This window comes from Eleutherodactylus coqui, chromosome 1 (genome assembly GCF_035609145.1).
Source record: "Eleutherodactylus coqui strain aEleCoq1 chromosome 1, aEleCoq1.hap1, whole genome shotgun sequence".
In the NCBI taxonomy this organism is placed as follows: domain Eukaryota; kingdom Metazoa; phylum Chordata; class Amphibia; order Anura; family Eleutherodactylidae; genus Eleutherodactylus; species Eleutherodactylus coqui.
This window is the reverse complement of record NC_089837.1, coordinates 346,220,921-346,247,355: the sequence shown is the minus strand read 5'-3', so window position 1 is coordinate 346,247,355 and position 26,435 is coordinate 346,220,921. Positions and strand designations below refer to the sequence as shown.

Below are 26,435 nucleotides of genomic sequence, written 5' to 3'. Positions count from 1 at the left end.
CCCGTTGGATTTCAGGGCACAACTGAATAAATCCCAGGCCCCATTGCTTATTTGTACGAAATAAAAATTGACTCCCTAAAAATCCCCCCCCCCACACACACACACACACACTCCGCGCCCTTTTCGGCGTTTGCAAATCTTAGATAAAAGTAATAATGTGAACTGTGTAATATTTCCGAAGACAGGGGTAATTACGGAGACTGGTTGAAATGGGCCCATGGGGCAATAAAACCGTGTATCCCCCCTCCTCTCATGCTTTTGGGGGTCATTTCTTGACCTCAGTGGTGGGTATGGGGTGTAAAAAGTGGCACACTGTGAGTCTCCATAAGCTTGCGGAGGTGCGGCGGTCTCACACAGAAGGCGCTCAACAAGCTGCTCCTGGAACTGCATGAAGGCAAGCGTTCCCGGGGCTTCTTGTAAATTACGGATTACAGGTAGCGGTCTGAATAACGCCGTGCTCATGCAGCCGTAGGTGGAATCTGCTTGCGGAGGCCCGCAGCGGATCTCATCTGTGAGCCCGGCTGTGACCCTGCGTACAGCCGCGTAATGTACTGCGCATAACTGCGTACTCACACAGGCGGTCATGCGCAGTACACCTTTTTTGTTGTTTGTATTTCCCGAACCCTCGCTTAGCGATGACGCGGGTACCCGCAGCCCGTATACAACGTAGTTGCGTATGGGCAGCGGGTATGTCCACGACCATGGAGCACAATAGGCTCTATGCTGCGGACAGCCGCGGTAAAATAGAACCTGCTGCGTTCTCTTTTCTGCGTGGATTACGCAATTCCAACCCGCTAATGTGAGCGGAATTGTGTAATCCAATGCGATTGATCTGCGTATTACCACGGATCAGACGCATGCAGAATCCGTAATTCCTATCCGGTCATGTGAGACCGACCTATGTTAGAGCGCTACTTTTTTATTACGTGACCGGCGACCGCTCAACGAGGCCACCCGTCACTGCTCAAGGCTCTCGGCGACCATTGGTCGCTGGGAGCAAGGAGATTTTAAATTTCCTGGGCTCCCCGACTCCTTCGCATGTGTCCAGCATTTTGCCGGCAATCGCATGTGCAGAATTCGGGAAAGTTCACAGAAGAAGATCGCGTCGGGGTTCAAAAACAGAGGCCTCCAGTAAAAAGTTTCATCTCCTCTCACCGATTGCATCGGTGAGGGGAGATGAAACTTCAAATTTCTTTTTTTAACTTTTACGTGATCACCATTATCCATTGTATAACGGCGAACACGTGATCAGGAACCGCTCACCGCGCCCCCCCCCCCCGTGAAATCTCCATGCTCTCGGCTACGTTTTGTAGCCAGGAGCAGGGAGAATTTAAATTATCCTGGCAATCCACAGCTTTTGCGCATGCGTCCGCCATTTTGGCGACGGGCGTGTGCGCAGAAGCTGGGGTAAGGTCCGCAGATAAATCTGGGGGCCTTATGTACGTACTTTCATCCTCCCTCACGGATATGATCCGTGAGGGGAGATGAAACGTACGCTTTTTTAACTTGTTTTTACTTTTTACACATTTTTTTTTTTACTTTACATGATCACTGCTATCCATTGAATAACAGTGATCATGTTCCCGATATAATCTCTCTGCTCCTGGCTACACATGGCAACCAGGAGCAGAGGGATTTTGAATTTCCCGGGGCTCGAGCCCCTCTGTGCACGCGCCCGATGTCAATCATCGGGCGCGCATGCGCAGAGGGGGACTTCGGGTCCTGGAACATCGGCGGACCTGAGGTGAGTATTTTCACCTTCCCTCATGGATCCGATCCATGAGGGGAGGTGAAACTTTACTTTTTAAAAACTTTTTTGCACTTTTCCGCGATCGCCGTTATCCATTGAATAACGGCGATCGCGGTCCCCGCTGACATCTCCTACCTCCCGGCTACCTACAGGAGCCGGGAGCCAGGAGATTTTAAATCTCCCGCACCGCCGGGCCTTCTGGGCATGTGGCTGACGTAATGCCGCCTGGCGCGCATGCGCAGAAGACCGGCTTTGGGGCCCGGAGCGGCAGGAGAGCGGGGAGCAGTTCGGCGGACCTTGGTGAGTATTTTCAGCTGCCCTGATGGATCCGATCCATCAGGGCAGCTAAATCTTTAACTTTTTTTGTACTTTTATTTCCTTTTTTGCGATCCATTGGATAGCGTCGATCGCGATGCGGGGGGGGGGAGTCCGTACAGCCCGGGATGACAGCTCTATGCTGTCGGCTACCTGCGGACACCGACAGCATGGAGCTGTCACGTCCACAGCCCGAGGGGCTTTATTCTCTGCAGGAGACGTGTTTTTTTTACGTCCTCAGAGAATAAAGCCCACTTCGGGAGGACGTAAAAACACTATGGGCTGGTCGTTAAGGGGTTAAGAAACCATGCAATTTAAAAATACAAGTGCATTCACACGGGCGAGAAATTAATGTACGTTTTGTGCATTGTGAGACACACAAAACTCGCATGAAAATACAACCTATCATTTATAATGGGTGGATTTACATGGATGGAACAAGTGCTGCATATTCTATTTTCGCGCAAGTCAGATATGTGGACTCCTACACATGGCAGAGGACATAGATGGGGTTTTCATGTGCTGTGTGATGAAAATCGCGCCTGAGAATGGCAGGCGCAACTCCGTGTTGTCCATGTGAATGCATCCTGAAACCATGAGTGGAGTCTGGAGAAAAAAATTTAAAGGTTTTGTACCGTGTTAGCCAATTGGGAAAAAAAGTATTACTGTCTACAGTAAGAGAAACAAAATCTTGTAGATAGGTTACCTTTTAAAGGCTAGCAAAAAGAAACTATTAAAGGGGTATAAATCTTAGGTTAATTGTTAATCCGGGTATACAGGCAGGTAGGAACTATTGGAGGTTGATCCAGGGATTAGTCTGATTGCCATTAGGGAGTCGGGAAGGAATTTTTCCCCAAAAGGGCTAATTGGCTTCTGCTCTTGGGGTTTTTTGCCTTCCTCTGGATCAACAACATAGGAGGATAAACAGGCTGGACTAGATGGACATTGTCTTCATTCAGCCTTACATACTATATTACTATGTTTCCCTGTTGCTTTTTTGGGTCAGACTTCTCCACAGGGAAAGAAATGCCAGGACAAATAAGGAGAAGATGCAAGAAAAAATGTATATAAAGCAATGCAGAAAAACCACCATGGACCAAAAATGAAAGCGAGGAAAAAAAGAAAACTGTGCGGTACATTTCATGGTTTCCCTACTGCTAACTCCTGGATATGTTTTTGGTGAAAAAAATGACAGCGTTAAAACCACATTTTTATCTCCAGCATGTTAAAAAAAATGTGACACCAATAAAAAGATCAAAAGTAGAGATGAGCGAACGTACTCGGTAAAGCACTACTCGTCCGAGTAATGTGCTTTATCCGAGTACCTCCCCGCTCGTCCTGAAAGATTCGGGGAGCGCCGCTGCTGACAGGTGAGTTGCGGCGGGGAGCAGGGGAGAGCGGGCGGGAGAGAAGGAGAGAGAGATCTCCCCTCCGTTCCTCCCCGCTCTCCCCTGCAGCTCCCCGCTCCGCGGCGCTCCCCGAATCTTTCAGGACGAGCGGGGAGATACTCGGATAAAGCACATTACTCGGACGAGTAGTGCTTTACCGAGTACGTTCGCTCATCTCTAATCAAAAGCTTTACAAACTCTACCTTTTAAGTACTTGTTGTAACTGGGAGGTATAGTACCACAGAGTATTAACTCTGCGTTTGAGAGGTGTCCATGTTCCAGTTCCCTGTGGCTCGCCAAAGTGGTACCTCCATTATCATTATTAATGGCTACATGATTTTGCAATTTAAAACATTTTTTTTTAACACCATTCACATTGCAGTAGAATTCTTATGCTAGCTTTATTGTGCAAGTTGATAAAATTACCAAATTACCTAGTTGTTAGAGATACCAAATGTATATTGTTTATAGAAGTACAACAGGGTTTTTATTTGAGAAATCCATCCAGATTTGAGGTTGTGTATTCTGCACTTTCCTTATGGCCTCCAGGTCACATGACCAGCACTCTGACAACACTCTGTCCAACAGTCAATGGGGCAGATTTGACAACTGTTCAAAAAGAGAAATAGTCTTTCTTGCCCATAGCAACCAATCATAGTGCAGCTTTTATTTTGCAGACCAGAATACAAAGTGAAAGCTTCTCTGTGATTTGTTGCTATGGACAAGTAAGAGTATTGCAGTGTATTGTAGGAACCTAATAAAGTTCAAGTCCCTTACTGAGACTAAAGTAAAAACTGAAAAAAAAAACTTTAAAAAGAAGTTGTCCCATGGTGGCACTATTCTAAAATTAGTCCTGGAATAATAAATATACAAAAAAAAAATTACAAAAAACATGGCTAAAAATTGCTACATTTTGCTTATCTTGCCTCACAAGATGGGTCTGACTGTTGCAAATAAATACCATTTCTATTGTGCAAAGGTAGTAAAACATCTAGTTTATCATCATACTGATCTGCAGAATTAACATGTCGTTTAAACGGCATCGTGACAACCATAAAAAAAATGATAGAACGGCAGTTTTTTTTCGTAATATTACTTCCAAAGATAAAAAAAGTGATCAATTTGTGACATTTTCCAAAAAACAAATGAAAACTAAAATTCACTTTGCAAATAACAAGCCATCAGAGCTCAGTCAATGGAGAAATAAATATGTCATGGCTTTTGGAATGCAACAATGCAGAAGCAATTTGTTTTTGCTTTAAAAGCCTCTAGTGTGCAAAAGTAGTAAAACAAAATCTGATGTAACCCGCTGACTACATTTTAATTTGCAGAAACTATATGGATTTGGCATTATTTGTAATTCACAAAAATATTCTTGGCTTCAAATACGGATGGGGCAGAAACAAAACGATGAGCTAAAAAGATATGGAACAATGGTTAGTTTGGTTCCTTTATAAATGGTTTATTTTCATTGGCAGTAAGGGCTTGAGTTGCAAACTGCGATGGTTCATTTCACCTTTACTCAAATAGCAAACTGCCCTATTGATAATCAGTAGCATTAATCAAACCTGAAGCGGCTCTGTTTCAGCTGGGTTCATACATCTTAGGTAATCAGCAATAGTACAGTGAGAAGTAATAAAAACATAACATACTATAAGCAAGGACATCGAAGGACAAGGAAGAAATGTGCTTCGGTAATGCCCACGGGTCACTTAGAGAAGAGACGAGAGTCACATATTTCATTCTCATCGCTATAAGAGCACAAGCAGTGCAGTAAAATACAATGGATGAAGTCTTTGAATTTATTTGTCACAGCCGGGACACATATAAAGGGTAACAGTCCAAAAAATAGAGATGTCAGATTAAATCATACATTCATTTCAAACTAGAAAAAGTGTGGCATTTGCAAAAAAAAGATGAACAGATAAAAATGAAAAGATGCAAATGAATCATTTTCATTCTACTGATAAAAAGTACAAAGAAATAAAAAAATGTACACATCAATACTAGAGTACAGCACCTATTAGTATGTAAATAACAATAGTGAAACATATACAGACTTTGAGAGGAATCAAACTGACTGGGACAATGGCTAGGGTAGTTGACTGGTTTTAGATGCTGGGGTACCTTCAGGTGTGGGATCCCCCATATATATATCCCCCACCAATATACTATTGATGACCTATCTTTAGGACAGATATCAATATCTTAAAGCTGCAGAACCCCTATAAATTTGTTACAAGAAACAAAGTCTAAATAATGTGCTCTTATTTTTGTTATTTCCCCCCTCATACTTTCAAATATTACTGCAATGACAGGCTATAAATTACACATTGGCAGTAAAAGACACATGGGGAAAATCATACCAAGTCGCATAAAAAGTGACAAAGAGATATTAAATGGATGTTTCAGATGCAGAAGCAATATAATACAACAAAAATGCTATGTGTGCGCTCTCAAAAGACAATGCTGAAAGGATATTTTAATATCTACCTGCATATAAAACATTTGTATGCCACTCTACGTATGAACAGTAATAAAAGCCAATAATAAAGAGCATGACAAACCATAAAACATATACAATAAGTATGCAAAATATTTGGTTTACTGCAAGAGAAGAAATGACTAAAAAAAACAAGAGTTGTTTGTTTGCAAGAGGTACTCCGTGAGTACATAAAAACAATGTAAGCAACTAATGTTGGGTTCAGACCGTTTGGAATTTTATTTTTCTGCTTCTTCATGAAAACAGAATGTCAGAAATACTCAATGATGGAAACAAGCGAAGCTGGATGGACCCCACTGACTATAATGGGGTCCATCTGGCTTCTGTCCCGCCCACTGGCATTTTTTCCAAAAGCAATAAAGCAGGATGCGGTTCAATTTTTTCCTGTGATTTTACTGAAAATTTGCAAGAGAGACTCTGAACGTGACCTAACACATAGATGAATGTGGACCTAGCCTTAGTGCTAGATGTTAATTTACTAATATAGCCCTTGCTCTTATTTAGCCTTCCCAAAGGCTACAAATGCAGATATAGAACCCCTAAAAGAATTATAAAGAAAATTATTCAAATTGAGGTTTGTGTAGATGAACATTACAAGGTAGCAGACCCATCTATATATATTTTTTTAAAGCCTATGGAAACTTTTGTACGTGGTAAGATGTGTATTGATTTTTTAAGCCCTTGCACAGAAAAATGATGCATTTATCGGTGTTGTTTTTTTGCATTGAGTTTTCATTAGCATGCATTTGGAAAGCCTCATACTTGGTTTACAGGCTCTTCTACATTCAAGTTTCTGGCTCATGAGAATTCCCAGCACAGATCAGCCGGATTCTATCATGAACAAGCACAAGATCAGCTTCCCTTCCCCTTTCAGAGTCTGTGTACGACACAGCTATCTATCTGAGTAGCTGCTGCTCCGTTTACCCACACTGTTTATAGGAAACGAAAATTCACCAGAAGTGAATTGCAGCTCTCTGTAATAGTGGCTTTCTCCATTGTTCTGATCATCGCCATCTACCCCTGAAGTTTTCACACAGCCCTTTGTAATAGCTTAGTGGAAAGGCAACAAATGCACATTCGCAACAGGGTTTCAGGCTAGGGGGAAGAGCTTAAAAATGACCCATCAGTCATACTCGGACAGAATTTGCTAGGATTTCAGTCCTCCAGTCTGCAGTGCCTTGGACAACAATACAAGCATATAAATGAAACAATCATAAAATTGTAATGAAAAGTAATTTAAAAAGGTCTCCATTGTGAAAACACATTGTTTGGGGGGAAAAAAAGAGTGCAAAGGTGTACATAGCCTTTAGTATCAAATGTAAATGTTCAATATTTTTATCATGTATTTTTGGACATCAACATTGCAGTAACTGTTATATGGCCACAGCTCATTAAATTGGTCTATTCAGTGACAATGTAACACATTTGCTGTACTCCCCGAGCAACAAATAACACAATTACAACCAGAAAATCTCTATACACGACAAAGACCTGTAACTTTGAAAGTCAGCTAAAAAAAAAAGACAGAACTCAAACGGAAAACTCAACAGACTAACCAACAGAAAAAAATACAACGATGGGAAAGTTAGCGCTCAGTATGTTGAGACCTAGTTCCTGTAGAATCAAGTTTGATGAGAACACCAGAAGATAATGTACATTATATATTAAAGTTCTTCTGGTTACCATGGAAATACATTGGACACTGCCAGATGTGACACAGCATGGAGCACAAGGTTCTCATTTCCATTCTGACGATGCATTCAGTCATATCACTTTATATTGATCTCCTTGCTAAAAGTGAATATATTCGTTCCAAAATGTTGGCATAAAAGCTGGCACTGGCCATGCCCTACAACTCCCAGGCACAATACTGACAGGCGCTTTGCAACCCCGGTTCAGTTTTTGTGCACGTATACATTTGTGTTTCTTCATTGCTGAAATGTGTGATTTTTAATTGACTTGTTGGCTCTCTCACACTGATTTTGATGAAATCATTTGTAGAATAAATCTTTTAGACATAACGGGTTTAATATCACTTGTAACACATTATACATACTTCAAACACTTCAAAGAAAGGCACAACGCTCTAAACAGCAGTCACCCCTTCTGTAGCACTTTGTCACATATGTCAGCCACCCTGAGCTTTCCTCATATCTAATTTGGGGAGCTGCAGGCTATTGAAAGGCTATAAATCACCCCTGTTGAATTCAGAAGCATTAACAATGCAGGCAGGGCACTAGATCCAAAATACACAAAATCATCTTGTTCATCGCCCCTTGATTGTGTATGCCCCCTAAATATAGGGCAAGTTAATAATATACTGCTTTGTGCAGAAGCCCATTTATGTGCATGCATGACCCATCCATTCTCATAGCTTCAATGAGGTAGAACAGAAAACATCATGTATTTACAGCCAGGACTCTGCTGCTTCTCCACCTCATAGCAGCAGCCACCCCTACTTGAAGTGCAACAGGGATCAAAAGGATCCCCTTTTTCAGGACAGACAGGGACCACGCTAGCGCTAGACTGAACAGGCATTTTTGGCATACTATACAGATACTTCCACACATATATTTGGCTAGATTTTTCCATTAACCCCTTAGTGACGGAGCTTTTTTGCTTTTTTCCATTTTTGTTTTTTCCTACTCCCTTTTAAAAAATCGTAGTTCTTTTATTTATCCACCAACGTCATTTATTGTACCATATAATTTACTGAAAAACTTTTTAAAAATTCTAAGCGGAGAGAAATGGAAATAAAAACGACATTCCACCATCTTTCGGTGCGTCCTGTTTCTACGGCGCACAAACTGCAACAAAAACGACCTGATATTTTTATTCTATGGGTCACTGCGATTACTACAATACCAAACTTATATGGTATTTTTTTTGCTGTAGTACTTGTATTTTTTTTTTTTTAAAGATATTTAATTTTTTTAAATTATTTTCTGTGTCCAGCTTTTTTATTTTTTTGGCTACATAGTTGTGTGAGGGCTCATTTTGTGTGGTATGTCCTGTAGTTTCCATTGGTACCATTTTCACATACAGTTGACTTTTTGATCGCCTTTTATTACATTTTTTCTTGGGGATAGGGTGACCAAAAAAGTGCATTTCGGGCGTTCTTTATATTTTTTTTAGGCCACGTTCACCGTGTGGGGTAAATAATACATTACTTTGATAGATCAGACTTTTACAGACACAGCGATACCAAACACGTATTTCTGGTTTATTATTTTGATTTTTTATTGCAAATATGGCAAAAGGGTTTTTTTTTTTTTTAACTTTTATTAAAAAAACAACAAAAAAAAGTAACTAAAACTTTATTGTTCTTTTTTTACACTTTTTCAGTCCCCCTGGGGGACTTTAACATGCAATGCTTTGATCGCTCCTGCAGTATGACGTAATACTATAGCATTACGTCATACTGCTTTTTCACAGGCAGTCTATCAAGCCACCCCACAGGGATGGCTTGATAGGCAGTCTGCTAAGGCAGCCCTGGGGCCTTTCTAACCGCGCGCGGGGGGGTGTGCAGGACCCCCGAACAGCGTTCGGGGGATTTAAATGTCGCTGTCAGAATTAAAATAATAAACAGCTTACGCCGGCGCTATCTCCCTCCATACACGTCCTGCAACAGTCGATAGCGCCGTCACTAAGGGATTAAAGGTAATCTGTCAGCTTGAACACACTGTCCAAACTGCAGGTGGTATGTTATAGAGCAGGAGGAGCTGAGCAGATTGGTATATAGTTTTATGGGAAAAGATTCAGTATAACTTGTATTATATTCATTTATATCTCTGTTCATTCTGAGGTGAACAGTCCAATGGGCGGAGCCATCAGTGATTGACAGCTAATCCTGCATGTATAGTCAATCACTGATAGCTCCGCCCATTGGACTGTTCAGCTCAGGGTTTAAATGAATAAAATACAAGTTATACTGAACCTTTCCCCATAAAACTATATATCAATCTGCTCAGCACCTCTTGATCTGTAACATCATGCCTGCAGTTTGCACAACAAGTTCCAGCTGACAGATTCCCTTTAACCCCTTCATGATATGGCCTATTTTGGGCTTAAGGACGCAACAATTTTTGGCGGATTTTCTTCTCCGTTTATCAAAAGCCATAACTTTTTTATTTTTCCGTCGACGCGGCCGTATGAGGGCTTGTTTTTTGCGTGGCGAACTGTAGTTTTTATCAGTGCCACTTTTGGGTACATAGACTATATTGTAAAATTTTTTTTTTTTTTTTTTAATGATAGCAGAGAGAGAAAACGCATCAATTCTGCCATAGATTTTTTTTTTTTTTTTACACCGTTAATCATGCAGCATAAATGAGACTTTCCATTTTTTCTGCAGACCGGTACGGTTACAACGATACCAAAATTCTAACATTTTTTTTAGGTTTTCCCACTTTTCTGCAATAAAAACCCTTTTTTTTGGAAATCTTTTTTCTATTCTAAATTGCTGCATTCAAAGTCCCGTAACTTTTTTATTTTTTGATGTACAGAGCTCTGTGAGGGCTTATTTTTTGCGAGACGAGCTGTAGATTTTATTGGTCTGGCGTCCTGTTGCCATGGTGACAGGCCGGGCTCTCGCGATGACATCGCGAGTTCCGGCCGCAGACACAGGGGGAGCCGCGCTCCCTCTGTGAACTCTTTCCCTGCCGTGATCTACTTAGATCGCGGCAGGGAAGAGGTTAACAGTGGCGGGCGCATCTCCGATGTCCCCCCGCTGTTGCAGCGAGACGCCGGCTGTGACTGACAGCCGGCTCCCGCTGCGGGATAGCGCTGGATCATATGTGATCCTGCGCTATCTCCAGGACGTAAGTTTACGCCCTGTTGCGGGAAGTACCAGGCTGCCAGGACGTAAACTTACGCCCTGCAGCGGGAAGGGGTTAAAGTATCTTTGTACAGAAATCATTGTAGCCGAGTCCTACTTAACTGTTGAACCATTTAATCTGAATTATAAAATGGAGGAAAGAAGCATATTAAGTGGATTAGAATATAATCAATAGGTTAAAGGCCCAATTACACCAGCAGATGATTGCTCAAAGATCACTGAAACAACAGTTTGAGTGACAGCTTTGAGCAATCAATTTGCATAAAGTATTAAGTACCATAGCTACTCAGCTACTTAAATACCAATTAGGTGTGCAAATGAAGCCTTCTATTCTGAATGCAGTTAATAGCCTATTATTATAATAGCCTAATAATAGAGGCTATTATTTGCACTTAGATCCTTTGTTCTCCACAGGAAACAATACTATCAGCACTCCCCGTGGAGAACTACTGATAAAAGTGAACAACAATTTTTAGGTTAGTTTGAATTTAACGATCAGCTAACAGCGCCTAAAAAGTGGACAATGGGCGCACATTTACAAGCACCGATTATTGCTAAAACGTTCGCCGATTAGCTTTTTTTTTTTAGCGATCATCGGCTGGTGTAAATGGGCCTTAAGGAAATGGCCAAGAGTTGAACGATGCATAAAGACTAAGCAATACATACCAAAAGGTAAAAAAAAGGACCCCTATTTCTATCTCAGATTTCTAAGACTGCGTTTGGAGCTTGCAGACTGAAAATGTTGTATTCTTTGTGAAGAAAATGGAGGCATTATTTTCTATGTGTAGTTTCCCTTTAAAAATCGGACTTCAGGTGGATATTTTCAAATGGCGACTGTAGAACGTATGAGCAAAATTACTACTGTATAATTTAGCAGTATAAATACAGAAATCACATGCTATGCACAGATTTGCTATCACTATCATAAAGCTTTTTGCGATTATTGGACAATATGATTCACAATCCTTCAGTCCAAATAAAACCATAAATATCCATTATCAGAGCAGCAGGAGATCCTGAGATCTAATTAGTAGCTGGGAACACTGTGTGCGTAAAACAGATTGTGCTTTTGTAGATTGGTTTTCAAAAATGCCACACAGCATTGTAATCATGTGTTTCTAATGCTTATTTTAACCATAAAAGCTTAACTATTCTTCAATCAGATCTTTCTAGAGTTTAAATTCTATCCAGTACCCATTCATTCCCAGGTCCAAAAACCTGAAATGGAATAAGTACATACAAAAACTGTCAAAAGGTTGCCCTCATTAAAAAAAGGACATCTACAACTATATACCCAAAATCTAAGAGTTAACATCAAAAGAAAATATAATAATTGCCTAATCTCAATTTTGGTGAGTTCCCATCACTGGTATGACCACATCTTTGAAGCCAACCCACGTTTAATTATGCAAGTTGTGTGCCAACTGTGACGGCATCAACAGTGGAGTGGCTACTTGCATACCATAGCACTTTCCATAGACTCCAGAGGTGGGCCTCCATCCTATCAAGCATGAGGATATGGTATAGAATTTTTATACTCTCTATTTCATATACTGCCCCTACTAGTGGCTAGTATATTACTCTGCATCCTTCTTGTGTATGATTTAGAGTACGCCTTCCACCAGTACTGATACAGGCTGCTATTAAAGTAATGCTTATTGAAGACATTCAGAGAAAGTGAGGATGTAATTTAAAGGACAAGTGCAACTTTTTGTAGTGGCTCTTATTAGAGGAAGAAGCATGAAACAAAAATGAATGCTGAAGACTAGACTCATTAGTAAAACTAGAGAGGAGATAGTATAATTGAAAAAGTAACAAATTAATAGGCAAGTCTTTCCCATCTGAAGTATGCAGAGGAAAAGCAAATTAATTAGCCATAAAGGAAAGGAATTTGCATAGAATAATATGTGCCTATCAAACAAAGCACCTACTTTCACAAGAAACAAAATTTCCATTCCTTGGTCACCTCAATCAAAAGTTTACCAGTCTCTGCTTAATTAATTGTTTTCTTGCTGTAATTGAATAGAGAAAAAGCAGAATATAAAGCCATATAAATACCGCCACATTAACTATAACACTATGTTCACATCTGTGCTGGAGACTATTTGGCTGCCGCCTGTACCAGTTTTCCCACAAAGCGAGGGACGTCTAAATAGAATCACGTCACCCAATTTGAGTGGCTTGTGTCCATCGCATACCACATGCATCCATTGTACGACAGATCCAGCAAAGTTATGGCTTCCATTATTGAAGGAAACCAAATGTGAATATAGGTGCTGTATTAAAGCCAGCTTGGTGCAGAAGATAAACCTACCCTGGTATACATGGACTAATAGAATAACTCAAAATAGAGATGTAAGTTGTTACCCATGATACGCAGTTAATGTCCAGTTATAAATTATGCAGGTTTGAGCTAGGCGAAACAGAACATTTTGAAAAGATTGTAAAAACAGATTAAAACAGTGTCCTTAAGGCCCTCTGTCCACGGCAGTGTATTCTCTGGCCGACGCTTCCCATAGCATTGTTATGGAAAGCGCCAGCACCTATCCACGAGCGGAGAATCATTGCAATTCTCCGCTTGCGGGGGGCAATTCGCAGCATGCTGCAAATTGGCCTGATTCTATTAGATAGGGCTGACCGGCGGAGGCTCCTGCTCCCAGGCAGTGGGATACCGCATCGCATGTGGACAGCCGGCCTAAAGGACCTACCTCAACCTACTCTGGGTTCATACATGTAATAAAAAGGCACTTATCACATTTGGAAATTTAAAGGCCCACATTTATCCACCTCTGCCCCTCTCACCTGATTGCCTGTCACACTCGGGAGGTCTCTTCTGTGTATTGCAGTCACTTTTATGCAGTGCTGCCTTCTGTCTGATGCTTAACGGGCACCATCCTGATATTGAGATTTTTGCTTTCACACCAATCCCATGCATCAGAATACCACTACATGAACAACCATCCCTGCTGCAGGTAAAACACTGACATAACATTCTGCATTCACCGAAATAAGCTACAGACCATAAGTAAATAGTCAGGAGGATGAGCTGTGATCTCTATTATAAATGGGTGACAGCTGCTGTGTAATCATTATCAGTAACTGTGATAGGAGAGTCTGTGTCCCCCCTTCTAGGCAGTTTCTGTGGTAGGGGCCATGTAACAGTATCACACAAAAGGTAGAGAACGGCTATTTCCCGAATCCAGATCCCTGTTGAGACCTCCAAATTAAACTAAAAACACAGAAACCCAGCTCTAATGAGGATTCCCTAAAATTCTTCACTGAAACAACTTTTTTGAAAAAATACCACAGAGTTTACATGGACACAACAAGACTTTCAAATGCACTTAAGCATTCTTAACCATGGCTGTATAGCTCCAACAAGATCATCTCTAACTACTAAAACACCTTGTTACCCGGATTCAGAAACCACTACAGATAAGTGAAATTTCCCATCTGCACTTGGGGTCCCGCTTTCCTGCTCCATTCGGGGGGCCAGAAAAGGGAATCCCGGGGGCCAAATAGCTTGATCTCTGGACGGAACCAAACTGCACCAAACATACCCCATCGTCTATAATGGGGTCCGTTCGCTTTCTGCTCAGCTCCCCGGCTTTAGCCGGACGAAAAATCATTGCATGCAGCGCTTTTCCCCCTGGGATGGTACGCCAGATCTGCGGCAGAACCTCTGATCGGAGGATCCAACATAGATGTGCAACCCGCCCATGAGGTACACAAAAGCTGAAAAAAGAAATCCACTTCTCAAAATGGCAACATAATATTATATATATTGTTGCCACGTATATGTATGTAATAATAGGGGTATTTAGCAGTGCAAATTATATAGAAATATACTAAAATGCTATTGGAGTATAAACTACAACAGAAAATATAAGTATGCTCTGAAGAGCAAAGACAAAGTGTTTTAGTATTTAAAGTTGTTCGAGTTTAGTCAGCCATGATTAAGAAAGCCTAAATGCGTTTGAAATGCATTGGAGGTCTTGTTGTGTCCATATGTATTCTGTCACATTTTTAAAAGGAGCATTTGCTTCAATAAGAAAAAGAGTTTTATGGAATCATCAAGTGCTGTGCTGGATTTCTGGTTGAGCAGCATCACAGCGACTGAGAAACAGACTAGAAACTGAACACATAAACCCAAGTAGATCTGAGCTGGTTAGAATTGGAGATAACGCGACTGATGTAAAGGACATGTGGAGTTTCAGATAGAAAGAAATAACTAAATATGGTAATACTAGCCCACTTAATTATGTTGGGGGGGGAGCTATTTGATGAATGATTTACAAATTTTGCTGAAATGGCCCTTTTTAACAAATAAAAGCACCACAATAATAAAATTAACTAACCTGCAGTGTCCTATTTTTCAAAAATACTGTATGACCATAATACCAAACCAAATAATTCTTCCAAAGACTATTTTGTCCATGACAGGAAGGCTGCAAATATTTACAGCCAAACCAAAACTATTCTGGTTCTTAAGCTTCAAGGTTTACATCTTGTGTCTTAAGAAATAAATGGCCTCCTAATGCGGAAGGCTTTCTATGTTTTGACAAATCCAGAGGGAAATTGAAAGTCTATCAAGAGATTTACGATACCATGTGCACAACTGCTTCATGCAGACGTAAATTGAATCGTGTTAGAGTAGAGTAGGTGATTTTCAGAAAGGAACAGCTACATATTTGGTAAAGGAAGGTAGTGTAGGATGGAAGACCAGATACTATCCAGAGATAGGCATAATACAAGTACACTTCCTTTTGTAAATTATATTTTGCAGACCTGGCAAACTTAAAGGGGTTGTCCCGCGAAAGCAAGTGGGGGTATACACTTCTGTATGGCCATATTAATGCACTTTGTAATATACATTGTGCATTAATTATGAGCCATACAGAAGTTATTCACTTACCTGTTCCGTTGCTAGCGTCCTTGTCTCCATGGTGCTGTCTAATTTTCAGGAGATTAGTCGCGCTTGTGCAGTCCGGTCTTCTCTGTGTTGAATGGGGCGCTCGTGCTGGAGAGCTGCTCCTCGTAGCTCCGCCCCGTCACGTGTGCCGATTCCAGCCAATCAGGAGGCTGGAATCGGCAATGGAACGCACAGAAGACCTGCGGTCCACCGAGGGTAAAGATCCCGGCGGCCATCTTCACAAGGTAAGTAAGAAGTCACCGGAGCGCGGGGATTCGGGTAAGTACTACCCGTTTTTTTTTTTTTAGCCCTGCATCGGGTTTGTCTCGCGCCGAACGGGGGGGGCTATTGAAAAAAAAAAAATCTGTTTCGGCGCGGGACAACCCCTTTAACTAAGAACTATTCAATACGCAAAACATTGGTAGCAAGAACTGATGCCAAAGCACCTGTGAAACCCACACTTTTAGGGCTTATTCATATGATAGAGCATATGATCTGGCTTGCCAACGTGCATTTTTCACAATGATGTAAAACAATTTGGATTCAAAATTGCTTCTGTAAAACTGCAATTTTTAATGTGTGTTAGGATCACAAGTGATTCCCACTGACTTCAATGGGATACATTACACTCACACATGTCATAGGATGCCAGTGCCATGGGATGGCTTTTAAGGTCCCATTAAAAAAGTCATAAAATTGCTAGTCTGAAGGAATCCATTCAAAAGGAATGGATTTCATATTTGTGCGCATCGCATCACAGAAAACTCGCCTGAGAATATCGCTCTTGTGAATAAGCCCTTAATCTCATCTGCTTAATGGAAACACCTCTTGCCAATTAGCTCTTGGAGAAGTCATTAAAGGGGTTGTCCCGAGGCAGCAAGTGGGTCTATACACTTCTGCATGGCCATAATAATGCACTTTGTAATGTACATTGTGCATTAATTATGAGCCATACAGAAGTTATCAAAAGTTTTATACTTACCTGCTCCGTTGCTGGCGTCCTCGTCTCCATGGTGCCGACTAATTTTCGCCCTCCGATGGCCAAATTAGCCGCGCTTGCGCAGTCCGGGTCTTCTTCTTTTCTGAATGGGGCTCCGTGTAGCTCCGCCCCGTCACGTGCCGATTCCAGCCAATCAGGAGGCTGGAATCGGCAATGGACCGCACAGAAGCCCTGTGGTCCATGAAGACAGAGGATCCCGGCGGCCATCTTCAGCAGGTGAGTATGAAGACGCCGGACTGCCGGGATTCAGGTAAGCGCTGTGCGGGTGGTTTTTTTAACCCCTGCATCGGGGTTGTCTCGCGCCGAACGGGGGGGGGGGGGGGGGGTTTAAAAAAAAAAAAAACAAAGACATTTCGGCGCGGGACAACTCCTTTAACATAGGTTTACTTTTTTTCTTTGCATTGTGGAAGTTTACTCAGTGTGCAGAATACAAAACTATGAACGGTACAAATGTTTAGTCTTCCTTCAAGATGAAACAAGAAGCTTTAATATGCACACAGAATACAGTATTCTAGTGATTAGCTTTCAACCTGCACATCTCCATAAAATCAGATTTGTCACAGCAGCTCAACAGGCAAATTTAAAAACAAGTCTCATAATGACATCCTAAATTATGACTGACATTTTCATGGAGTGAGCACTTCTGCCTCTGCTTCGCTGTCCTAAAAGTCACGGTGCATTGGGGAAGTAAGCAAGGACTTTGAGGAGTTTACAGCCCTGACACATCGCTCAAGTTCCAGATTTATTGGTGGCATCAGCTGAGATGCTCATCAAAACCTTCTTTGCAGCACTGAGATTTCTACCGTAGTAGTTAGGAGGCAGAATGATTTGTCATCTACATATAAAATAGCGTTTACCTAATTATATAATCAAGAAATTACATTTTAAAAATTCAACAGTAATTTATCTGCAAAATTCTGACGATCTATATACTGAATTTAGTGAACTGCAACAGCATAAAACACTGCCATCGCTGAACCACATTCGGGGTGTGAAGTCGTAGAGTATGGGTGAATGTACACGGGCGGATTTGAACTGCAGAATCCGGAGCAAACATGATTCTTTATGCACACTAGTGGAAACCAATTGCGGTTTCCGCTTGCGGATGAAAAATCGCAGCATGCTCCACTTTCCTGCGAATTCCGCACAGTCGGCTTCTATTAAAGTCAATAGAAGCCGTCCGACCTGCGGCCCATCCACAATTGACATTGCTGACGGGCTGCGGATTTCATTGGTAATGTAGGAGCTTTAAAAAAAAAATCTGTAGTGCGCATGTTTGACGGCGAGCCGAGCAGACCATCCGCAGTACAGAAAACAAGAAGAGAAAACAGGTATGCACAGATGCAGGCAAGGCACAGGGTCTGATTCCGTTGCAGGCTCCCACATGCGGAATTCAATCGGCCTAAGGTATACACAGGCCAAAAGGGTTAGACTATTTTGTGCTACATGTCAAATGCAGAAGCAGATATCTGTTGATTATTAACCTGTTGTATTAAACAATGTTTTACTGCAGGTTGCAGTTGTTGAAATATTAGATGTGCATCCCAAGTATTGGCATCAATAGAAACCCACAATGAAACAGATCAAGCTGGGTGGTCAAGGTTATTACATGCAATACAAATGTTGCATGCTTGAGGCTATTTCTAAGCATGTGAGCTATGGTATGCTTTAGAGATGAGCGAGCATACTCGTTAAGGGCAGATACTCGAGCGAGTATCGTCCTTTTCAAGTACCTGCCTGCTCGTCAGAAAAAATTTGGGTGCCGTCGGGGGGGGGGGGGATTCGCGCTCTTCCCCTGCTCACTCCCGCAACCCACCACTCACCCACACCGGCACCCGAATCTTTTCTGACGAGCAGGTACTCGAAAAGGATGATACTCGCTCGAGTATCTGCCTTTAACGAGTATACTCGCTCATCTCTAGTATGCTTTATCAATTATACGAGTTCTTCATGGGTTTAAATTTTAACATTTTCCACCCTTTATAAACATGGAGTTCTGCTTTTGTCCCATATTTGGCTTTCAGTGCTTTTATTGTTTAGTTTAAGTTAGTTCTTTCATTGGTGTCTACAGGCCCCATGTATTAGAATCCTACAATAGCTTGCTGGCAAATTTAAAAGGCAATGCTTTGATTCCATGTGCTAAAATTGCAATCCTAAAATTATAGAAGCAGGACAGCTATAGGCTAATATGCACTGACTACCACCATAGCAGCCAAGGTGAGTCAGGGCTGCCCAGCCAGATATACGTCTTCTTAGAGCTGAGCCACAAGTGCGGGACCGCTGGCCAGTCCCTAATGATGTCAGTGCTAAGGCTCTGTGTGCGCCTGTTCATCATCATTAGGTGCTGGCTGAGGACAAAGCTTAGATTGTAGGAAAAAAGGAGGAGACAAGTCTAGGCAGGACGAATAAGGGGGGAAAGGTGTAGCTGGAAGTGAGAAAATCACAAGTTCGGGATGCCTACCCTAAGATCCCTACTCTGTGCTATCAACCCCCTCTTCTACCACTGTCTCCCCCTTGTTAACGAACCTCCCTCAGTCCTTATGTTTTTACATACCAATATGTATTTTCAAGTCCTACTTCTCCAACTGTGTAGTCCTCCAGAATAACCCGCCTATCCTCCATGTCTGCTGCCGACCCCAACACCTCCCTATAATAATCCTTTATTTATAGATTTCATTGTGGGTTGCTACTACTGCAGAACCTCTTGATAAGTGACAAACAGATAAGATTCTGTATACATGTGTGTTGGAGACTCTACGAGGAGCCACTACTTTTACCATATTTGTCAGAACAAATACTGCTTCATATAGCATTTCCATAGGAAAGAAAGAAAGAAAGAATGACTGAACTCGACAGACCCCATTATGAGTCAATACAGACAAAAAGGTGGCAATAGCGTCTGTCATGTGATGGTTTCAACACATCTTTAGGGCTCGTTCAGACGAGCGTGGTATTAGCGCAATATAGGCGCGTGAAAAGATTGCGGCTATACTGCGCTAAAAATCGCATGAATGGGTGATTTCCAGCTATTAAGTAATAAGCTTAATTAGCTGTGAAATTGTCTGTTCACAGGATCAGGAGGTGCGTGGTATCCAGCTCCCATAAGAGTATATGGAAACTCCTGCGCAGCTAGTGCCAATGATAGGTCAGCTCTAATCTGTTCACGTACCACGAACCTTAGATGCGAGCTTCGCAGTCGCATTTCTATTTTTGTTAGATGCAAGTATTTTGTGCGTCTAGAATTCCTTCATGTGAACGCTTTTATAGGAAACCATTGTTTCTACTAGACAGAACCTTTTCACACGCATATAATTCGCTAAAACTACGCTCGTGTGGATGAGGCCGTCATTTAATTTTTCTGTTCCTAGGAAGGAACAGAAAAGCAGAGTTGACAAGGTAGTTATGATGAATTCAGCCTAAGAGGAGCCCATACACTTTCAACAGTCGTTTGCTGACAGGTATTCTGCCAACTTCTCCATACACCTGCACACTTGGCTTGGCTTAGCAGTAGATGTGTTTTCAATGGGCAGAGTGAAGAAAGTCACTGCCAGACACCTCTGGCAGCAGCTTGTCTCCAGGGAGAACAAAATGATCAAGCACTGAAATTCAACATGCCAGATCCTTCTTTTTGACAAACTTTTCTTTCATATTCAAATAAGTTTGAATGGTGCCATATTGCTATCTAAAGACAGTCAATCTCATTTGAGATTTTGTGAGGTGAGGAAGATTATTTAGGACTGGTGTTTATTGCCTTTTGCTGAATGCAAAAATTTCTAGCAAGTATGAATGGTCTTAATTTGCATTTGATTGGGTTTCCAGTAACTGGATTGCCCCATCGAGATCTGCAATGTGTACATTTCCCCAAAAGCTGCAGCAATGCCTGTACAGCCTGAGGTCTTACAAATAAGGTGGTGATTTACCTCTTTTTTTAACTGCAGAAATTGGTATGAAATACACTATACCCATTGGTTCCAAACCCTTGCAGCTCCGGAGACCATTAGACAAGGGAGGCAGTTTCGGCAACTGTTGAATACGGCATATTTTTACAATTTCTTGCAGATAACATTAAAAAAAACCCTTATAGGATGTAATTTTGGGTCTGATAATTTAGGGTTCTGGTCTTAATGATCATTTAGCAACAAAAAGAATGCTACCATATCGGTTGTGGAAGAGTGATAACAGTTGGTGGCCTCGTTGTATTTTATTTTTAAGTAACTCAACAGGCAATGGTTTGTGTACTTTTACGTAGAGCTGGTAAATATTCATCTCAAGGTGATGGTGGTTCGAGGCTCCATTCAAATGTTTTGCTATGGGGCCCAAATTTTCTAATTACAGCTCTGTTAATATGCATACCTGTAACTGCCTCATTGAGTTCTATGCTGTGGCTTACTGTTTTCCGAGCAGGGACCAAAAGAAGACTGGCCAGGGGCAGAAATATTGAGAAATCTCTGCCACTACAATGGGCATCGCTGATGGCCATAGCTAATACACTTAAAGTTGACAGAGTGCCTACCAATGCGAATAGGTCAGAACATGTTGGAGAAAGAATCAATCACAGAACTTGTTCCTAAATTAAATGATCAACTTCTTATGGGGAGTATAAATATAATACTTCAGTAGGGACAACCCCTTTAATGAAGAACATCCTCACCTGCATAAAGAAAGCGTACAAACAAGTTACAATCTGTAAAGCAATTTTTTGTGTTTTTGGCAAATTGCTTCTCTCCACCTACTGTTAAAGTTGTTTTTCAGACAGGTAAATCAATGTCTTGGTGAAAATAAAGTTAGACAGTGTCAGGCAGCCACACAAATAATGATGCATTTTGTAGCAGATGTCAGACACACTGCAGTCCACGCCGTGCTGAGGAAATTGGCCTCCTTATGTTCATATTATCTCATAATAAGCCATGCACCTGCTCAGGCAATTGACCACTTCTACACTTTCTGCTCATTTGGATAATGGTAACCGCAATGAAAATAAAGAAGAAGAACTCTAATTAGTTTGCTAATTTAGAGTTACTTAAGCCAATTTCAAAGTCTAGCACACCACTGACAGCTGGAATAAACTGTGTAAAATTGCAGAATATTCCCAAAGTTTTTAGCAAGACAATGGCAGATTCAAAGAGTACAAACATAATGACAAAGTGGGAATTTATGCTTCAGAACTATGCCGTCACCTTCTACTTGTACTCTTTTAGCTCTCTTCAGACTATTCTTGCAGGTCATGCTGTAAAAAGTAAAGGACAGGACGGAAGAGTGTGTTGGGGGGTTCTGATAATTTCATCTCATTATATTCTGATGCTAGTCATACATAGAACACCGAGAGCAACAAAAGTCAAGATTTCTGCATTACCTAGACAAGTGAATGTACTGAAAAGATTTTGATCATTATTTAATTAGAATGGTAAAATGCATTTGGCAATGTGAATAGCAACTTCTAGTCATAGGACAGTGGAGTCTTCCATCTGTGGATGTTCAACATCTAATAAAAATACTCTGCAAAATCATTTGCATTTTTAAAGGGATTGTCCTACAAAGAAATATTTATGTACGCTGTTGGCTTGGACAAAACATAGGTTTTCAATAAAAAAAAATATGCTCCTTGCCTAGACATTTCTGTAATATACTTGTTATAGCAGCCCCTGAAGTTCTTATGATTCGCTCTCTGAAAATCCACCTAATGTGTTCAGCAGCTTCTCACCAGCACTGGACACATTAGATGGAGGTTATCAGACAGAATTCAAGAACCCTAGGGGTGCCATAACCAGTATGTAACAATATCTAGACACAGGAGCACTTTCTAAAATGTAATCCAACTGAAAAAGAGGGATCAGACTCACAGGTAATCCGATTTACTTGAAGTTCCCGCGACAGCACCAGCTCAGATTGCCTCCTCATGATAGGGCAGGAAAAATACACAGAGGTTAAAAGCTCCCCCCTTTCTACCCTTCTCCATGATCTTTAGCAAAAACAGTCAAGAGCTGGAAGGATTTTGAAAAATGCTGGCATTACACCTAGAATTAGCATGTCAGACATAGCAGTACTGCTCACCAGATTTGAATTTACAACGAAAAACCTGAGAATGGAACAGGGACAAAGCGCCCTCTTATATTACTGAAATCTGCTAAAGTAAGACCAATAGGTATCAATTTCATCAGGTTCCCGCTTGTTTCCAGCATTTCATGTTAGAGAAAATAATGCAAATAAGAAAGATGGAAAAATACCTCTACAGCGCCATCTATTGGATGGCAGCATTCCTTCAAATCAAAGGAACTTTATAAAAAGTGTTATTAAAGGAGATGTCTCGAGGAAGCAGTTAAATTTTTTTTTTGCCCAGTCCCCCCCATTAAGTACACATTACTAAGCCCCCCTGTAAATGACATTTCTAGCTGGTTCGTACTTACCGTTCCAGCGTTTCAGCAACTTATAAAAGTTTTCTCAAGATGGCCGCCGGCTCTTTCCCCGTCGCTCGCTGCAGCCCGACGTGCGCGCTCCCGAGACGCCGCCAGCTGTGTCTCCATGGCAACCGGACGCATCGCAGCCGCCGACCAGACGCCCCGCAGCCGCCGACCAGACGCCCACCGCCAGGCAGCAGGTAACCGGCGCTAGCCCCCAGCTCCCCAGCGCTACGCTCCCGGCTCCCCAGCGCTAGACCCTCAGCCCAGGTGAAGGCCCCGGAGCCCAGCGCTAGGTTCCGGAGCCCAGCGCTAGTTCCCCCGGCCTAGCGGCAGCCCCCCCCCGGCCTAGCGACAGCCCCCCCGGCCTAGCGCTAGTTCCCCCATCACAGCGGCAGCCCCCCCCGGCCTAGCGACAGCCCCCCCCGGCCTAGCGACAGCCCCCCCATCGCAGCGACAGCCCCCCCGGCCTAGCGCTAGTTCCCCCATCACAGCGGCAGCCCCCCCCCCCGGCGCAGCGGCAGCCCCCCCATCGCAGCGACAGCCCCCCCGGCCTAGCGCTAGTTCCCCCATCACAGCGGCAGCCCCCCGGCGCAGCGCTAGTTCCCCCGGCGCAGCGCTAGTTCCCCCCCGACCCATCACTTACCTGGGACGCTTCTCGGGGCTGCTGGGCTGGGCTGGGCTTCTCCGCTGGGCAGCTCCAGTTTCTGCACCTTCCTCTAACAGAGGAAGGTGCAGAATGGCCGCTGCAGCGCGCTCCCGAGCAGTGACAGCTCGTCTGCGCATGCGCAGAAGAGCTGTAGCGGGGAGCACACTGAAGCGGCTCGTGCTGAATAGAGAAGACCGGACTGCGCAAGCGCGTCTAAAAAAGCAAGCTGCCAGCGAATTTAGACGGAACCATGGAGACGAGGACGCTAGCAACGGAGCAGGTAAGTGGAATAACTTCTGTATGGCTCATATTTAATGCACAATGTACATTACAAAGTGCATTAATATGGCCATACGGAAGTGTATAACCCCACTTGGTTTCGCGAGACCACCCCTTTAATGACTGTGAATGGGGAACTCAAGCCAGAAAACCATGCACAGACAGACTGTTACGGGGCCTGTGCATGGTTTTCTGGCTTGAGTTCCCCACTCCCAATCATTGATAAGATTTAGTATAAAGTCACTTTGATTTGAAGCAATGCTGCCATCCAATAGATGGCGCTGTAGAGGTATTTTTCCATCTTTCTTATTTGCATAATTTCCCAGAGGAGCTAGCATGGCCTTATAAGTCTCCTTACTCATCTTTTAGGTGTCCCCACACCCATTTTAGGTGATCTCCTTGGGCAGAGACTATGCCATTCCCTCACCCATTCATCCCCTAGGTGTTTCCACACACTTTTTGGGAGCTCTCCTTAAGATGACAAGACACAGCTCCTGACCCAGAGAAAATACCATACCACCAGACAATTAGAAGAGGGTGATCTAAACATCTGGTCACTCTAGAGTTTGCTATTTAATTAGGAACTTTATTTTAAATACAGCCATATATTATATATACTATATACGGAGGAAACCAAGGTGAGAGAGAAAACAGCTACTGTTATGAGCACTAACATTTGTGTCAAGTAACACTGAGTTAATAAAATTCAATAATTTACCTTTTCTGCCAAAGCAGTCAAGCTGTCAAGAAACCTTTGCCAAAAATCCTTAAAGAGTGGGCGATCGATTTTCTTAAGGCTGTCCTTGGTACTTGCATCCACACTCACATACAACTGTGTGACAGGCTCCAGAGTCCTGACAAAAAGATAGCTAATTTTAGATTGACAAAATAGTGAAATAATCATTAATATGAATACAGAATTATACAGATTCAATAAAAAAAAATGTATCAAAATACATTGCAGGATAATATTTTCTTTTTATTTTTATAATGATTCAGCAGAATACTAAGAGCATTATGCCTGAGCCGTGAAGACCAGCGATGTGTGTGATTTGTGTAGATCAAGAAGCGGAAGCACTAAGCGATAGCTTCAATTCTTGCTGGAGACAGAGAGAGGAAACGTGGTGGGAAACACAAGCTATAAACCCACTTAACTGCCCTTGCTCAAAATGGAAGGGGGTATTACCCTTCCCATATCAAAGACCATCAGGGAATGTGCATTAATGTCCCCCACTACTTTAAACTACCAGAGAAGTCTGAATTTATCTGAAATCCATTAGTCTAAATATATCTTCTTCTAACAGTATACAGCTGTTGATCTCTACATATCTTTTAGCCATTTTGAGCGCTAATGATTTCCTTTGTTCTGTTTAGTCCTAGGAGCAGAGCAGAACAATCAAAACCATTGAAGTGCCAAATGAGACACAACATGGTCAGGAACGGCACCCAACGGACCGTTCTGATTATAATGGGGTCCATTGGGCTTTCACCATGACACCTAGCATTTTACTGGAGAAAACACTGCAGCATGCTGCGCCATTTGTTCAGGGACTTAGGCCATGAATGAAGCCTCCAATACAGACATGAGCAGAGCCTAAAGAGTTCGGGTAAATCACACATTGCTTTAAAAGGGGTTGTTACGAGCTAGATTAAAAAAAAAAAAAAAAAATAATTATATTATATATATATATCATCTCCCCATGTCCAAACATGATAAAACGGCTAATAACCCCCTCTCCTGGCTCCCCACACCACAGCCATCAGTCCGCTCCACGACGTAATGTTTACAGGCTGCACCAAGTCCAAGCACGGGACGTCACAGGCTGCTGCAGCCAATAACAGAACCCTGCGATCAATCGCTGAACACGGTGATTGGCTGCAGACGTCTATCACATCTTATACTTAGGCTGACTGTGGCCTGTAAACAGCATGCCATAGTGGAGACCCAAAGGTGCTGGCATGGGATATGCCGAGAGGCGGGAGAGGAGAGTATTACCGGTTTTGGAACAGATTTAAAAAAAAAATATTAAACTCTGACAACCCCTCTAATTTCTCTCTCCCCAGTATACTTTAGTTTATGAAAACCTGCCTTTATGAAAGAATGCATTAAGTAAAACTAAAAATTCACTTCAGTATACACAGATTTTTGACAAATACATTACCAGAAGAGTAAAAAGAAACATTTAATGCTGCGAGATATGAGGAAAGCATTTCTATCATTTCTGTATACATTTTGTTTCCTAGTGCACTCAAAACTAAAAAACAAAGATTTCACCGTCAGCATAACCGGAATAAGGAATGCAATATTTAGTGAATGAGAGATGAAGAGAAATATGTGAAAAGCAACTCAAAGGAATCTGGAAAGTAATGAAGGGCAGTTTTGAAACTACTATTTTGTTGCCACGTCTAA

The 26,435-nt window shown here is 42.2% G+C and overlaps 1 protein-coding gene across 1 annotated transcript in view; it reads right to left on the bottom strand.

Moving 5' to 3' along the window:
- Nucleotides 1–26,435, bottom strand: part of LOC136576799 (S-adenosyl-L-methionine-dependent tRNA 4-demethylwyosine synthase TYW1-like) — a 178,983-nt gene that overhangs the window by 58,469 nt on the left and 94,079 nt on the right. Inside the window, exon 13 of the mRNA XM_066576380.1 lies at nucleotides 24,744–24,879. Within this exon, the coding sequence (XP_066432477.1) occupies nucleotides 24,744–24,879 (136 nt within the window). The remainder of the gene's footprint in view (nucleotides 1–24,743; nucleotides 24,880–26,435) is intronic.